The sequence below is a fragment of the Sorghum bicolor genome, chromosome 9 (genome assembly GCF_000003195.3).
Source record: "Sorghum bicolor cultivar BTx623 chromosome 9, Sorghum_bicolor_NCBIv3, whole genome shotgun sequence".
NCBI classification, from domain to species: domain Eukaryota; kingdom Viridiplantae; phylum Streptophyta; class Magnoliopsida; order Poales; family Poaceae; genus Sorghum; species Sorghum bicolor.
In genome coordinates this window covers 49136644-49152460 of record NC_012878.2, presented here as the reverse complement: position 1 = coordinate 49152460, position 15817 = coordinate 49136644, and the positions used below count along the sequence as shown (strand labels likewise).

At 47.0% G+C, this 15817-nt stretch overlaps 1 protein-coding gene across 1 annotated transcript; it reads right to left on the bottom strand.

The window, feature by feature from the left end:
- On the bottom strand, positions 1234-6881 carry LOC8076947 (65-kDa microtubule-associated protein 5). Its single transcript, XM_002439748.2, has 11 exons — positions 6582-6881; positions 5790-5993; positions 5440-5694; positions 5147-5362; positions 4304-4459; positions 4045-4204; positions 3161-3312; positions 2936-3023; positions 2204-2277; positions 2040-2114; positions 1234-1813 (listed from the first exon to the last, which is right to left on the bottom strand). The coding sequence occupies exons 1-11, from the start codon at positions 6651-6653 to the stop codon at positions 1547-1549; spliced, it is 1719 nt and encodes a 572-aa protein (XP_002439793.2). The 5' UTR covers positions 6654-6881; the 3' UTR covers positions 1234-1546.

Sequence of the window (15817 nt, the reverse complement as noted above, 5' to 3'; positions counted from 1 at the left end):
CCTCCTATTGCGTGCAATGAGCTAAAGCTTGTTGCAGACTGATGTCGTGACAAGATCCCCAGCCAGGATCCCACACCAAGATTCCACGCCAATATTTCAGAGTGCCTCGCAGCAAGGGAAGCACACAACGGAGCCAAAAGCCAAAAGCAAACCACCACGAGAGTACTTCAGAGTTACTCTAGACCTCGTCACTCCTCTTGCAAGGTTCACTGCAATCAGATGCATGTATCCTCTCGTGCACGTTGGTGTAGAGCATCCGATCCTGGCTGCGCCGCCGCGAGGAAGTGGTCAAGGCACGCGGGGAGAAGCTTGACCCTGTCGCCGTGGTGTAAGCAGAGCGAGGAGTAGGCTTCCCTTGGGGACAGGCGCCACGAGAAGCCCTGCCCCTAGCACTGCGCCACCACGAGCACCCTCGAGAAGGTGCAGTCCGCAAAGGAGTAAACGACGCGGCCGCTGGCGGCAAGCTCGAAGGTGGAGGAGACACTGGCGCTGCAAAGCTGCTGATGAACAGCACCAAAATGTCGGAGATCTTGGTGCAGGCAAGATGAGGGAGGAAGATGGAGAAAATCTACCAGATGAATGGTGCAAAATAGATAAGAGCCGAGATATGCAGATGACTGCGGAGGAGATGCAAGAACCAGCCAGCAAGAAACGATATGAAGCAAAATCGATGGAGGAATCAGAGAGGGGAGAAGGGGATGAGCCTGCAGACAACCTACTTCCAATCGAAGCTTGAGCAGGATGCAATCTCGAGCCAAGCAAAATAGATGGTAGATCAGACTAGCAGCAATCGATTGCTGGTGCGGAGAAGAAAAAGAAATGATTCAGGAAGGAAGATGCGAGAGGATTGAATTGGGAAAGGCGAGAGCAACAGTGGCAGCTATAGAAGCCGGCATCTGCCCAGGTCCAAAATAATTAATTACATATTATTTATAGTATTTTGCTGATGTAGCAGCATATTTATTGAAGAAAGAGGTAGAAAAAATAAGACTCTAAGTCTTATTTAGACTTTAAGTCCACATTGTTCGAAATAATAAATAACTTTAGACTCTATAATAGAGTCTGCATTGTGAGCGCTGGTTTCGGACAGGCAGGTACCCTTTGGTTCGAAGACATGTACGGATCTGTATCAGGCACGCTCCCTAAAAGCAGCAAAAGGCTGCACCGGCGGAAACTGGAATTTGCCTTCGTTTCTCCATAGCAAGGCTCCTTGCGAGCCACAAGACAGAAACATTGGTGTTCGTCGTAATGCTACCACATTCTCAATGTAGGTAACCAAATCAATTTATATCATTATCTGAGCTGAGCCAGGCTCTTCTCTACCAAGTCTACCTAAAGCTGGCACTTGATTACATATGAGCCACCTTCATGATGGGAAAGAAACAAGCCGTAAAATTTTACAGCTATTCAAAAGAGAAAATTATACTATTCAGGATAGCAACTCTCAAGTCTGAAAACACGCATAGACACTGGAGTCAAGACTATATAGGCCGATCAAGTGAGAAGGCAAGCGATGGTCAGACTAGGTTGAACTTATAGGTGGTGATTACATAGTTTGCTGGTCCTTGGGAAGGGCAACATAGTTTGCTGGTGTCACGGCAGTCTTGCCAGCTTCCTGCACCCTTCCAGAAGATGGCCTACCCTTCCGTGACATAGGGGTAGAAATACGGCGGCCGGTCAGAGTTCCACCAATATTATTGACATTAGAGCTCCCAAGAGGCTTCCTTGCAGAAAGAGGACGGATAGGGCTTGGTTTCGTTACAAACTTGGCACCTTGCTCTGTACCAGACTGTTCTTGCAGTTTCTTCAATTCCTGAAAACAGTTGAAACATCATTGGACTTTAGATTTGCAGATGGAATTACACAAAGTCACATGGCAGTATATTAATCAGAGGATAGTTTTGCAAGTATTGTAACATTTCCATCACAAAAAAAACATATAAAAAGAAAACAGGCTAAAGAAGGTAAACTAAAAAAACATAACATGCTTACATAACCATGACTTTATGGAACAGAAGATATGCAAAATAAAAACCAACCCTTGAGCGACGCTTTTCCTCTTCTTTTTGCTGTCTTGTACAGGTGTATTCTTCTAAACAGTGCAACAGCCTCACCTGTACATGAGTATACCAAATTACCAAATTCACAGTTTCAAACTAACAAGCCTTTTTGTTTGACAAGAACAATGAGTAATTCAACTTGCCTTGTTAAACATAAATGGCATACCCTTCTCCTTTTCCCAAGCTATAATTTTAGCAGTCAAGTTCTCCACAAGAGCTGTAAAATGAAATAAGAGGTAAGATCAAGTTGAAATTTTAGAGATTATACTAGTAGATGAATGAGCAGCAAGCAGCAACAGCAAATAACTGAAAGTAATTAAACTGCACTGTTAAAAACAGGCCTAAACTATAACGTAAATTTGACTTGAAATAGGGGAACATGTGAATCACTAATAGAGGTGTGTAACACATGTTTCCAAAAGAGATCACTTGAATGGAATAGTACTTTTCTTTTTGTGAGAATGGCATGGAGGCGGTGAATAGACAAGTCAAACACAAGTTGCTCAGACAACGAAGATCACACACAAAAAAAAATATAACTCATGGTAACCACTGCAGAAGAATCTTTTGTAAATTGGTTTTTCCTATTTTATAGTTGTGTGCGTTGCTTTGTATAAAATATAGGGCCTGTTCGTAGGAACGTGACTTTGGTGGTGCAGCCACAGCTTGCAACGCGGTCAGAAGAAGTTGAAGTGAACAGGCCAATACATAGTCTGAAGTCTTAAGTTGCTGTATCTATTATCCAAACAACCCCAAATGATAATCATATAGGATACTGCAGCCTTCTGGAATGTTTCGATAATTATTCAGTATGTAGGGGGCATTTAAGCTCTTAGAAATTTTTCAGTAGAAGTATGAGCAAGTATACAGCTTACATGGAAGTTTGCTGACCAATGTCCTAGCTTTCTCCGCACGCTTGAGATTTATGTGAGCTCCTCGGCCAGCATTATAGCGGTTTTGATCCTGGGATGGAAATCAAGGTTGGAAATTAGGTGCGATTATAGAACAGATATGGCACTGTAATATTGTTAGGCTTGATGTATAATGCATGAACTCTTTAAAGAAGAGCAAATAAGGATCGATAAACAAAATTATGTTACCCTCTCATATTCATCAAGCCAAGTCTCCTCTTCAGATGCTGATGTCCACTTCTCCACCTTTTCTAGAATATCCTTTCTACTTAATGCATGTTCTTTTGCCTCCGCAATTTGAATATCCATTCTTGTCAGCAACTCTGAAAGATCTGCTCTACCTACAGATCAAAGTTTTTTTTCTTGAATTACTGAATCAGCTACTAAATGGCTGTAGGAAACCATGGAGTAAACTGAGGAGTGAATTGTCACATTAGTTCAAACATTTCAATATAGAATGGGGAAATCAAGGTAGAATTAAATCAAGCGACCAGAAATTCACATAACGTCACAACAGGGTAGAATTAAATTGGAAATGACCATCAACACAAAAGGAAAAATGTACTAGAAAATGCAGCATACAGCAAGAAGGATAATGTCTTCATTCATTATAATGTTTTGTTTTCTTATCTCATTTATTCCTTTGAACTACACAGCAGAAAATAAACAGAATATATATTCCAATCACAGAATCATGGTGGTGTGCACTAGACATAGGACCTTGAGCTTATACTGTGCACAAGTATGGACAATGATACATAATTAATTAACACATTAACAGCAAAGAATGTTGACTGAGAAGACGAGCATCAAATCATAATGCAATTCCACAAAGCCAAGGGCAGATTATTGTTTGCATAGATGGCAATGGCGGAATTTGACTGGACACTACTCTTCTATTAATACAATGATACGCAGCTCTCCTGCGTATTTGAGAAAAAAAAAAGAATTTGACTGGACAACACAAGCTACATTAAGAAACCAGCTGGAGCATCAAGGGAACTTTGGAAGAAACAAAGCAAAATACAGGAAACCACTTCGGTATGAAATGAAAGTACAACAAAGAAGCTAACCAGAATCAATGAGATCACTGAGGGCTCGCCGCTCTGAGTCACCATTAATATCCATGTGAACACTTCTATAGATTTCCTCAAGATCAGTCATTTTCTTGAAGACTAGCTCTTTCATTTTGCTGGCTTTCAAATGAGTCAGTCTCTTAACCTCATTCTCTGCCTATATAAGAGGAGGGGAAGGATTCTGTTTAAGAACTAGAATAAATTTGAAGTATTGACATCAACAAGATTCAAAGGGGGGAAAGAGTAATACAATTACCTTCTCAATAAGCTCATGTGCAAGGCATCCTGGGGGCATCACTGTATTTGGTGAGACTTTAATAAGAGAAGTCACATGGTCAAAACTTCTTTGTTCATCAATTGGTGTGTCCATGAGGTTCCATAACTCAATGAGTGTGCTGCCAAGATCTTGGAGCTGCAATAGAGTGTGATTTTCAATGAAGTAGCACACTGAACACAATGGAAATATATAATCTAAACTATCAAAGTACATGCAGGGATAACTAAATAACCACAGGGAATAAATGTTTTGTACCGAAAACAAACTACTCACAAGGTTTAAGTCAAATAGGTAAAAAATAGCAATTGATAGCAAAAGCAATGTACTTTTTAAATTGTGAGGAATGAGCAAGCAAACCATACTCTGGAAAAAAAAAGTATTACTCCTGCGTCACTAGACACAGAATGGCAAGTGACCAACAAAACCAAGGGTTTCAAGGCAGTGGCCTCCAATATCTTAGACTTCAAGATTGTAAACACCGAGCCACTAAAATAGTTTTTTATTGAGCACTGAGTTGTTTTAATATTTTACTTGTATATTTTTTATATTTAAATAATGAAGGGTCATAGTCTGTGAATATTTAGTGCAGGGGTGAAGAAAATGTAACATGGCATATTTGGTGTTGGGAAAATATATGATTTTCTAACCTGAAACTTTTCTAAGGCAAATTTCATCAATTTTTTGTTCTTTAAGGTCAAGTTCAATGGCTAGTGTGCTCGACATCAGGAAAAAAATGGGAAATATGTGAGATTGAAGGCATTTCAGTAATATATATGCTGATCTCTGTTACAATGAAATAACTGGCTTGAACAATATACACACCTTCCGAAGCCTTTGTTTCTTTTCATGATTTAACGCATGCACTTTTTCCGATAGTCTATCAAGTGAGCTGTTGCTAATACTCATGGGTTTGCTTCTTCCCAGCTCAGCATAACTGGGATGAACATCCTTTAGAGCCACTTTGAGATCAATAGACATTATACTGCACATTTCCTGAATACTGTTAGTCTGGATGTCAATTTTTTGCAGCCTGCATTCCTGAAAAAAAAAACAATCAATTTAAGAATGGCAGCTAAGCAACCTGGGAAAGAAAATTTTATAGCTCAATATTCAACCTTTTCTTTCTGAAGATCATTAAGTTGTTCCTTCAATTCCCCTAATCTCTTCAAGGATAGATCATTCTCATCTACCATAGGAGCAGCGGGATCCCCATGATCAATGACTCCTGAAATTTCTGCTTGCAATCGAACTATCTGCAACTGAATAGCCCTGAACTCATTTACTCTATCATCCCTTCTGCGCCTCAAATCTTCTAGAACTGGCTCTATCTTAGCAAGCTGTTCCATTAACGTGCCCCCAAGCTTCTCTGACTGAACAGATAATTTTTTTTCTGAGTGTCAGTTTGAAAACAAAAAGTCTACAACTACAACAACCACAGAAACTGAATGATGACACAAAAACTTACCCTGGGAAAGGTTTCTCTCTCTCCAAGAGCAGAAAGGATCTTATCAATATCAGCTTTGCCAAAGGACAGCTCTTGAAGCAGGTCTGCCTTCTGCTTCCTAGTCTGATTCACTTTTTGCCTGTAAACATTGCGACAATCCTCCTCTAGTTCCAGTATCATCCGATCTCTTTCCATTTCATCCTGACCGATTTCTCCCCATAGTCCCTGATTCAAAATTCTGGTGTTTAGTACCGTAATGCAAAGCCAAACAGGATGTAGAGAGAGAGACCCATCCAACGCGACACAGAAAGAGACAAAGACAATCAGAACGCGCTCCCCATAGGTACGGAAACACGGATGCAAACGGCAGGGGACAAACGAGGCCAGAATTAGCGCCAAGAGAACCAGGAAACAGGGAATTTCCGGAGAGGGGACAACTTTGTCCCCAGGATCCAACCATCATGGCACAATTCGACACCAAGAAATGCAATGGCCGTGCCTCGGTGCCCGAAATTCACGAACTAGGCCAAGAAGAATGAATGAAGGGACACAAAATCGGCACTCAGTTCCAGCGTGTCCTTACAAAATCAAGACCGGGAACCACGAAACCCCAAAAATTCGGAGCCCGGTCCCGCAAAATTATACGCCAAACAACACCATGTATTTTCCCTGCAGACCCAAACCCCTCACCCACCAAGAACCGCAGCAGCCAGAATCACCGGCCAAGAACGTGACACCCAAGATCCAGTCGACATTGGGCAGAATCGCAGATCAAACAACGAAAGAAGCATTGGGTGGCAGGGTCGGACGAACCTGCAGTTCCTGTAGAAGGGAGCCGCAGGAGACGCGCATCGGCGGCATGGGCGGTGGCGGCGGGGTAGCCATATCAGGCGGCGACTGCGGCGGACGCGATCTTGGGGGATCGGGTTGGGGAGTGGAGTGCGCGCTCCCTGGCTTCGACTAGGGTTTATAGAGAAGAGACCGTGGGGAGGAGGGTTTGATTTAAAAGGGGGAGAGCGGGAGGGAAGAAGCGAAGCCGCCGGAGATGGAGGGACGGTGAAACTATCGAATGAACGGTATTATTGCGCGACTTGCAAGGAGAGGAGAGGAATTTGAAAAGGTTTGAAAACGGACGCGCTGTTCTCGGCAGCTTTGAACGGTTCGGTGGGTGCGAGCGGCGGGCTTTCAAAGGAGGCTCCTGGCTAGTGGCTACGGCTCACGGCTAGCGGGCGGTCTCTTTTTGAACACGTTAAATTCAATTTTATGAGAATTTCATTAATAAAAGAACTACTCTCTTCAATGCTCCCTCCGTCTAAAAAAAAATCAATTTCTAAAGTTGTTCTAAGTCAAAAATTTTAAACTTTGACCAAATTTCTAGAAAAAATACTAAGATTTATGGTATCAAATTAGTATCATTAGATTCATCATAGAATATATTTTCATATGATGCGCATTTTATGTCATAAATATTGTTACTCTTTTCTATAAAGTTAGTCAAACTTAAAAAAGTTTGACTGACACGGATTCTAGAAATTTGAATCTTTCAGAGAGTATATTTTAATAAATATATAGAAGTCCAATAAGGCATTGACACGTCCTCCTATCTTACATTTTGTCAACCAATAATATATCCTTTTAAATACTCTCTCTAGAAAAGCTAATAAAAGTTTGTTTTTCTAGATATATGCATGTAAATATAATAAACTAATGTATGTAGAAAAGCTAAAATATCTTATAATTTGAATTGGAGGGGGTAGATAAGTTACATACTCGCTCGGTATAGAATTTAGAAGTCGTTTAGGATAGTGACATGGTCTGCAAAACATAACTTTGACCACTTATTTTTATAAAAATATTTAGCAAAAAATGATACTTTTATGAAAGTATCTTTCAAGATAAATCTATTCATATACTTTTCACATTTGCAAACTCAACAATTTAAAAATTATTGATTTATATTCTCAATGTTTGACCCAAACCTTATTCAAAACGACTTCTAAATTATATACGGAGGGAGTATTATAAGAGCATTAGTATGTTCCACAATGGATACAACATCAACATCCGCACAACTTTTTAGCCATTCATGATCCAAACAAAAGGTTAACTTAGTACAAAGGTAAATAGACTTATATTAAGAATTGGAGGAAGTAAAACAAGAGAGTTCTCTTGATTTGAAAAGGTATTTGACAACACATATCAGAAGGAACCGATGGCTGAAAAATATGGAAGACAACAAAAAAAAAGGAAGAACAAGATGAATAATGTAACCTTTTATTCTGTTGGAAGAACTTTGCTTCATGATCGGTATTGCTAGGGTTAAGGATTTTAGGTTTGGTAGGTGATGTGGCATGGCTACCGGAGCTAAAGGTGAAGACCAAGGAAGTCTCCACTTCTTGCCATGATGGTGGGCCAGACACTTAGTAGAGGTGATTGAGGTGTCGACGCCAACTACCAAGTGGTTGTTCATGTTGCAAGCAATGGCACCATCAAAACTACTCCTACAATATTGAAATTTGGCTGATGTTGCTGCTGATGCTGATTTGTTGTGAGAGAAAAATATTATTCCTTCGCTAAAAAAGTACTGCTAAGTTCAAGCGAAAAAGGCGTAAAAAGAGAGACGGTGATGACAAACCAAACCATAACTAAGGTGATGCTCAGCTCAGGAGGAATGAGGGAGGTCAATGGTTATAGGACAAAACATTAGAGTAGTAGAAGTTTCTTATAACTTCGAGAGGCGGGAATTTGGAGTGTTGTGCCAACAAGGTGGAGGGAGCAAAATGAGGGCAAAAGGCAAAGATGTAGTGCATGAAGACAAAAGAGACGAGAGGAATGGCTATTCGTCATTTTTAGCTCTCTTGTGTTTAGTTCCCTTTGTAAAACATAAGGGTCTTTGATCCAAACAGCTAATAGCTAACTAACTTATAGCTTTTTACTAGCGGAGCTATTAGCTAAGCTCTGTTTAGATCCTCTAGCTAATATTAGTATATACTCTAACAATTTGGTAAAAATCACTTGGCAAATCTTATGATTTGGCAAGTGACTAAAACATATAGTGTCGACGAAAGCTAGTCGGCAGTCTACCTTGGGGTATACCCACGGTAGTAGTTTATCGGCAGACGGTGCGCAAACTACGAACTCGATGGTGACGCAAGACACGGACAAGCTTTTTATCCAGGTTCGGCCGCCGAGTTGGCGTAATACCTACGTCCTGCGTCTGGTTGTATTGGATTGTGTTGAGAGATAATCTGTCCTAGGGGGTCCCTTGCCCCTCCTTATATAGTCTGGAGGGCAGGGTTACAGATCTGGAAACTAATCCTAGTCGGTTACAATTGCCATGGATAATTCGATATCAATTCCTATTCTAACCGACTAGAATCCTGCTTGATCTCCACGTCTTGTTTCCTTGCGCGAAACTCCGAGCTGTCGGATCAAGCCTTGAACTCGTCTCGTAGTGAGCCAAGCTTCCTGGCTGAAGTCTAGCCGTAAGGGTATAGGGGTTTATACCCCCACAGCTAGTCCCCGAGCACCATGTATTGTGATGCAACACGCCGTCTTGAGCTTCTTCGATCAGCGAGGCTTGGCGTCTTCAATAAGTGGGGAGATCGCCCAAGCAGTTGCAGCGGTTCCTTGACCAACTCGAAAGACAGTTGATCAACATTGACATCGAAGAGGCAGGTTGTTCGAAGAATGCATGGTGCTCTTAAAAAAAATTTCTTTCCTGGTGAAGTGTGCCCACTTTACCTTTTTAAAAGGTAAAAGCATCAAAAAAGCAAACAAATTCACCGCTAGGTGAAGTGTGCCCACTTAGTCCCCGAGCCTGGTAGTAGGTGACGTAGGCACGTGGTGCCAGGATCAAAAGAAAATTCCCCAAAGTAGTTTTGAGACTGAGATGCATCGCTAGATGCATCGTACCGATGTAGTCCCCGAGCTTGCTGGAAGGCGAATTATGAGCCTTGTAGCAAGGTCTAAAGTGAATTTACCAGTCCCCGAGCATGTCATGCTCGCCTGCAATTGAAAAGACCAATCGACCAGTCCCCAAGCACTTAGTGTGCTTCTTGGAATTATATGTTGCTATATTGTACGACCAGTCCCCGAGCGTGGAGTGCTCAGTGGTCGGTGCATGCTTTAAAGCTTTGAGCTGATAGACTGGGCGACCAGTCCCCGAGCGTCGAGTGCTCGGTGGTCGGTGCAGTCCTTGAAGTTCTGAGTTGATAGACTGGGCGACCAGTCCCCGAGCGTCGAGTGCTCGGTGGTCGGTGCAGTGCTTGAAGTTCCGAGTTGATAGACTGGGCGACCAGTCCCCGAGCGTCGAGTGCTCGGTGGTCGGTGCAGTCCCGGAGTTCCGAGCTAATAGACTGGGCGACCAGTCCCCGAGCGTCGAGTGCTCGGTGGTCGGTGCAGTCCCGGAGTTCCGAGCTGATAGACTGGGCGACCAGTCCCCGAGCGTCGAGTGCTCGGTGGTCGGTGCAGTCCCCGGATTGTTGACTCACTGGCGTATGTGTCTTCTTACTTTTGAAAAGATCTTTCCAGTTAAAGTTGACGTGACGAGGTCTCCTGACGATATGTCAGACGGATGCATGAAAAGTTGCACCTGGCAACTGTACAACCGCTCTTTGCATGGTTTGAGAAAAGGAAACCATTAATTGGTACGAAAACTCCGCCGCATTAATTGTCTATAATCATTGTAAACCGAAACGCCGCGTCCGCCGCATGGCCTGCCCACTTCCCGAGAATACAGGAAGTGGGCGAGGTGGAGTCGCGGGTTTATAAGGGCCTAATAGGTCCGCCTGTACCGCTTCGCCTGCCATTGCCTTCGAACCTTCCGCTCTCATCTTCTCCAATCTCCTGCATCTTCCTGACTCCAGCCCACATTCGCACCTCTAATGGCGAAGAGCGACTCCAGGAAGAGGGCCGAACTGATGGCCAAGGAGTGGAAGAAGTCTCGCAGCACCACAAAATCTCTTGGTGACCTCGTCGATATGGGGCTTCTGCACGGCGCAGAGCTCGGCGGCTGGAGGGCACCGGAGGGGGAGAGCTACCCCGACCCTCGCGCCGGTGAGATCGTCGTTTTTGAAGATTTCGTTAAGAGAGGCTTTGGTGTTCCTGTTCATCCTTTTCTTCAAGGTCTTCTTTTGTACTATGAGATCGGGATTTGCAATCTGCACCCGAACTCAATTCTCCTTATTTCCACCTTCATCCACCTGTGCGAGGCCTATGTTGGCATAGAGCCACACTTCGATCTTTTCCGTTATCTTTTCTGCTTGAGGAAGAAGGGAGCAGTTGGAGGCTCCAAGGTTGCAGGTGGAGTATACCTCAACCTTCGTGATGGGATGAAGAATCGCTACCTGCATTGCCCATGGAACACTTCCTTGACCGAATGGTACAGGAAGTGGTTCTACATCAGGGAGGAACCGGGCAGCTCCACGTTCTGCGACGTTGGATACATTCCTGAGAAGAGGACGAGCTGGACCGACCGCCCGGAGTTCGACGAACCAGTGGCGGATCTCATGAAGCTGATCGACTGGTCGCGCCTGGACGGGCTTGGCGTGGTCGGCAACTTCATTTGCCGCCGGGTGATGCCCTGCCAGAAGAGGGTGCACTCGGCGTACGAGTATGCCGGAAGCGCAGACCCGACCAGGATGCGGTCGGAAATCTTGGAGAAAGCGGAGGTACAACAGCTGTTAAACGAGCTGTTTAACTTCGCGGACGGAGGCTTCATCCGTGGCAGTGATCGGGTGCAAGCCTTCAAGTTAGGACGACCAGCACCAAAGGTATGTAGCAGATTCTGTTTGATCATTCGTATATCGTCTGCAGTTGACTCATCTCTGTTGCTTTTGCAGGTCGGTGATGTCGACCGGTGCGCAGTGTATGTATCACTGGCACCGGGGATGGAAAATTCGGTGGGAGAGGTCCCGCCAGAGGAGGACGCTGCTCGGTGTACTCATTACACCAGCAGTGAGGAAGACCGGGCCCGCCCCGTCCCGACCTCCGAGGAGAGGGTAGCGGGGAAAAGGCCATTGCCGGCAGATCCCTTGCCGACACCGGAGCTGCCGGCAGATCTACCGGCGGAGAGCAGCCAAGCACCGAAGCGTCGTCGGCTCGTGCGGATCGTCGACGACGACGACGACGAGGAGGCTGCGCCGTCGTTGGTCCGCCGGCCTCGGAGCTGCCCAGACACTGCGCCGGTCGCCACTGATCGAGTGGCCAGCGGCGCCGCTGCCCCGCAAGTTGCCGAGATGGGGGCACAGGTGCCGACCGGCCGGGCAAGGAGGAGGTTCACCGCGACCCACCGTCGGTCAGACCTGTAAGTGTTCGACTTACGTATTTTGGACTCCTCTCTCTTTTTTTTTTAACTTTTGTTCCCGTAGTGCGGCATCGGATGTCGACCCTGGCCAAACTGCCAGCCAGGGAACGGGCGAGCCTGCCCGCGGTTCTGGGGATGCGGCCCCCCAGACCACAGAGCAGCCAACAGCTGCAGTCGCGCCTGGGAGCACCGAGGGGCTCCCAAGCGCGGCGCCGACTACAACAAGCAGCCCGACCAGGGCTGGAGAGGCTCCCCCAACTGACTCCTCAGAGAAGGGAAGATCTCCGACCGCTCCTCCTGCCGGGGGGAGTGAAGTCCCCCCGCCGCCCCGAGCAGGAGCCTCTTCGGCTGCGGGCTCCCCAGGTCTGGTCCAAGGGCCAGTAATGCCTGGGACCACCACCGGGGGTGACGCAGCACAGGAGGAGGAAACCCGGGCGGCCTCCGATGACGAGGTGGAAGAGATCGAGGGTCGTCCCCGTGATGGCCGCCAACACGTGTATGTGTGGCGCCAACGCGGGGATCACTTTATCGGTCATGAGGAGCTCGCCGAGACCGAAGAGGCCGCCAGGGTGGAGCGCGCGGCCAAGCGCCTTGTCGACGAAGTCAAGGTAAGCGGCTCTTTGTACTGCTGCGCATTCTTTTGCCTTGTCTTGCATGGTCGTTATATGCTTGCTTTGTAGGACGTAATGAAAACGGCGAAGTACCGGAAACGGTGCTTTGACCAGATAGAAGGTGTCATGGCCGAGAACAAGGCCCTTGCCGCGGAGGTAGACCGGTTGCGCGCGGAGGTCGGGGAGAAGGTGGTCGAGATGAGTGCCGAAAAGGAGCGTCGTCTCGACCTCGCTCGTCGTCTGGCCGACCAGTACCGGCTGCAGGAAGGTTAGTCACACGCTCCGAGCAGCTTCGCGTACTTGTATAGTTTGCTTTGCTGACCAGTTTAGGATTCACGCAGACTTGGAGGAGGAGGTGGCGAGCCTCCAACAAGAGAAGGAGCAGCTCAGCCAACAGCTCGCCGGTGCGCTGGAGTCCGGGCGGCGAGCAGAAGAGGAATTGGGTCGAAAAGACCGGGAGCTATCTGGTAATGGGTGCCGCCTTGTTGGTTGCTGCCTGCCCCTTTATTTGTCTGGTATGCCGAAAGTAACATTTCGTTTCGTTTGCAGTGCTCAAGGCGAACACCAAAAAGCACCTGGATGACCTGATCAAGGACCGGGACTCCTGGAAGGTCAACTGTTGCAGGATCTGGAAAGGAGTGTCCCCGGTCCTAGACCTGATCAGTCCCGAGCTCCCGGAGAGCCAGCCCCGCGCGCCGCAGTTGACCCCGGTCGAGAAGGCGCAACGGGCGTGGGACTGGCTCCAGCAGTTTGTGAAGGACGCCGGGGAGTTTGCCGGCGCGCACGTCCTCAGCATGGTGCGCGCCCACTACCCCCTGGTCGACTTGAGCAGGCTGGAGAAGGGGTACCCGAAGGAAGTCGGCCCACAGGAAGCGGACGAACTTCGGGGTAATCTGCTGGACTTGTCGTCGACAGTGATCGGCGACATCAATCTGTGCGGAACGGCCACTCCTACAGACCAGCCGAGCTCAGATAGGTCGGCCAGGGAGTTGTCGGGCGCGTCCGTTGCGGGAGATGGGCGGTCGACGCCTGCGGTCTCGACCAGCCAGGCGCCGGTGGCCCCGACCCCTTCGTCCGGGCAGCAGGGCCAGGCGGGTGATCAGCCCGAGCAGCCAGGCCAATAAAGTAGTCTGTAGGAATAGACTAGTGTTTGCCCGTCAGGGTATTTATTGTAAACTTTGTATGTAAAGTTTGTAATAAAGTTTGCTTTTTGTCATGACTGTTGTTTTGAGCGCTGTAAGAATATCTGAGTGACGTGTCACCGTATTTGTCTTGGTTGTCGCCAAGAGCATCCGTTGCAGGAATTTTGCCGAGTGCTGTGTGTGACAAGGTATGGGCCAAAAATAGAGAATTTCATTATCAAAAATTATAAGATACTTACAAAAGAAAGTCATTAAAACTTTATGGATAGAAACGTCGCAGTTTGTCGATGTGCCAAGAGTTAGGCACTCGTGTTCCGTCTGGGTATGCCAATCTGTAGGACGTAGGTCGTGTGACCTCGGTCACCACGAAGGGTCCTTCCCAGGGAGTGGATAGCTTGTGCATTCCCTCCTGGCTTGTTTTCCATCGAAGCACCAGATCGCCGACCACGAAAGAACGGTCCTTGACATTCCTGTTGTAGTATCGCCTGACTGCTGCGAGATATTTTGCTGTTCGGAGACACGACACTAAACGCTTTTCCTCCATGCAATTGATTTCGAGTCCTTTGGCGTTGTCGGCGGTCGCCTGGTCGAAGTGCTCGATTCTAAGAGATCCGAAGTGTATGTCGGACGGCAAGACCGCCTCTGCACCGTACACCATGAAGTAGGGAGACACCCCTGTGTTTCGACTGGTCTGAGTTCGGAGGCCCCAGACCACAGCCGGCAATTCTTTCATCCATCGACCGGGTGCTCTGTCGTTTTCGGTGTACAGCCTTTTCTTTAGGGCGTCAACGATCATTCCGTTAGCACGTTCAACTTGACCGTTGGCACGTGGATGTGCCACTGACACATATTTTATGACTATGCCTCTGTCATCGCAGAAATCCCAAAAAGTGGTGCCAGTAAACTGAGTGCCCAGGTCGGTGATTATGCTGTTCGGAATGCCGAATCTGTGTATGATTTGATTGAGGAACTCCACAGCCTTCTCGGAGGTTGCCTTGACCAGGGGCATGTATTCAATCCACTTGGAGAACTTGTCGATTAACACGAAGACAAACTTGAAATTGCCCGGGGCTGGTTTGAATGGTCCGATCATGTCGAGCCCCCAGCAAGCAAAGGGCCAAGACGACGGGATGGTTTGAATTTCATGGGCAGGTACGTGGGTCCTCTTAGCGAAAAACTGACATCCTTCGCAATGCCGAACCAGTTTTTCTGCGTCGCTGACCGCGGTTGGCCAATAAAAACCTGCTCGGAAAGCCTTTCCGACCAGCGTTCTAGATGCGGCGTGGTTGCCGCAGGATCCGGCGTGTATGTCTTCCAAGAGCTTGATACCATCATCTTGGGGTATGCACTTGAGCAGTACTTCGGAGCTTGCGTTTTTCCGCATGAGTTTTCCGTCGACCAGGATGTAGTTCTTTGATCGTCGGATGAGACGCTCGTTCTCTGTTTTGTCCTGAAAGCCTGTCCCGTCTGATATGTATTTGATGAACGGGGTACGCCAGTCACGCCCACCGTTTGTCGGAGTGGCATCATCTATGAGCATTGCCTCGGTGGGTTGTTTGTCGACCAGGGGGGAGCCTACGCTCGGCTCATGGATGTCCTGGACGAAAATACCCCGCGAGATTTGGGCCCGAGATGAGCCTAACTTTGAAAACGCATCTGCTGCTTGGTTCTTATCCCGGACCACGTGGATGTACTCTATGCCATAGAAGTTAGTTTCCCATTTGCGAATTTCTTTGCAGTAGAGATCCATCTTCTCGTGGGTTGCGTCCCACTCCTTGTTGAGCTGGTTGATGACCAAAGCGGAGTCGCCGTAGACATAGAGGCGCTTGACCCCCAGTTCAACGGCTAGTCGTACGCCATGTAAGCATGCTTCGTATTCGGCGACATTGTTTGACGCCGGAAAAAGGATCCGAAGGACGTAGCGGAGTTTGTCCTTGTTTGGTGATACGAACAATATCCCAGCGCCTGCACCGTTGATGTTCAAGGACC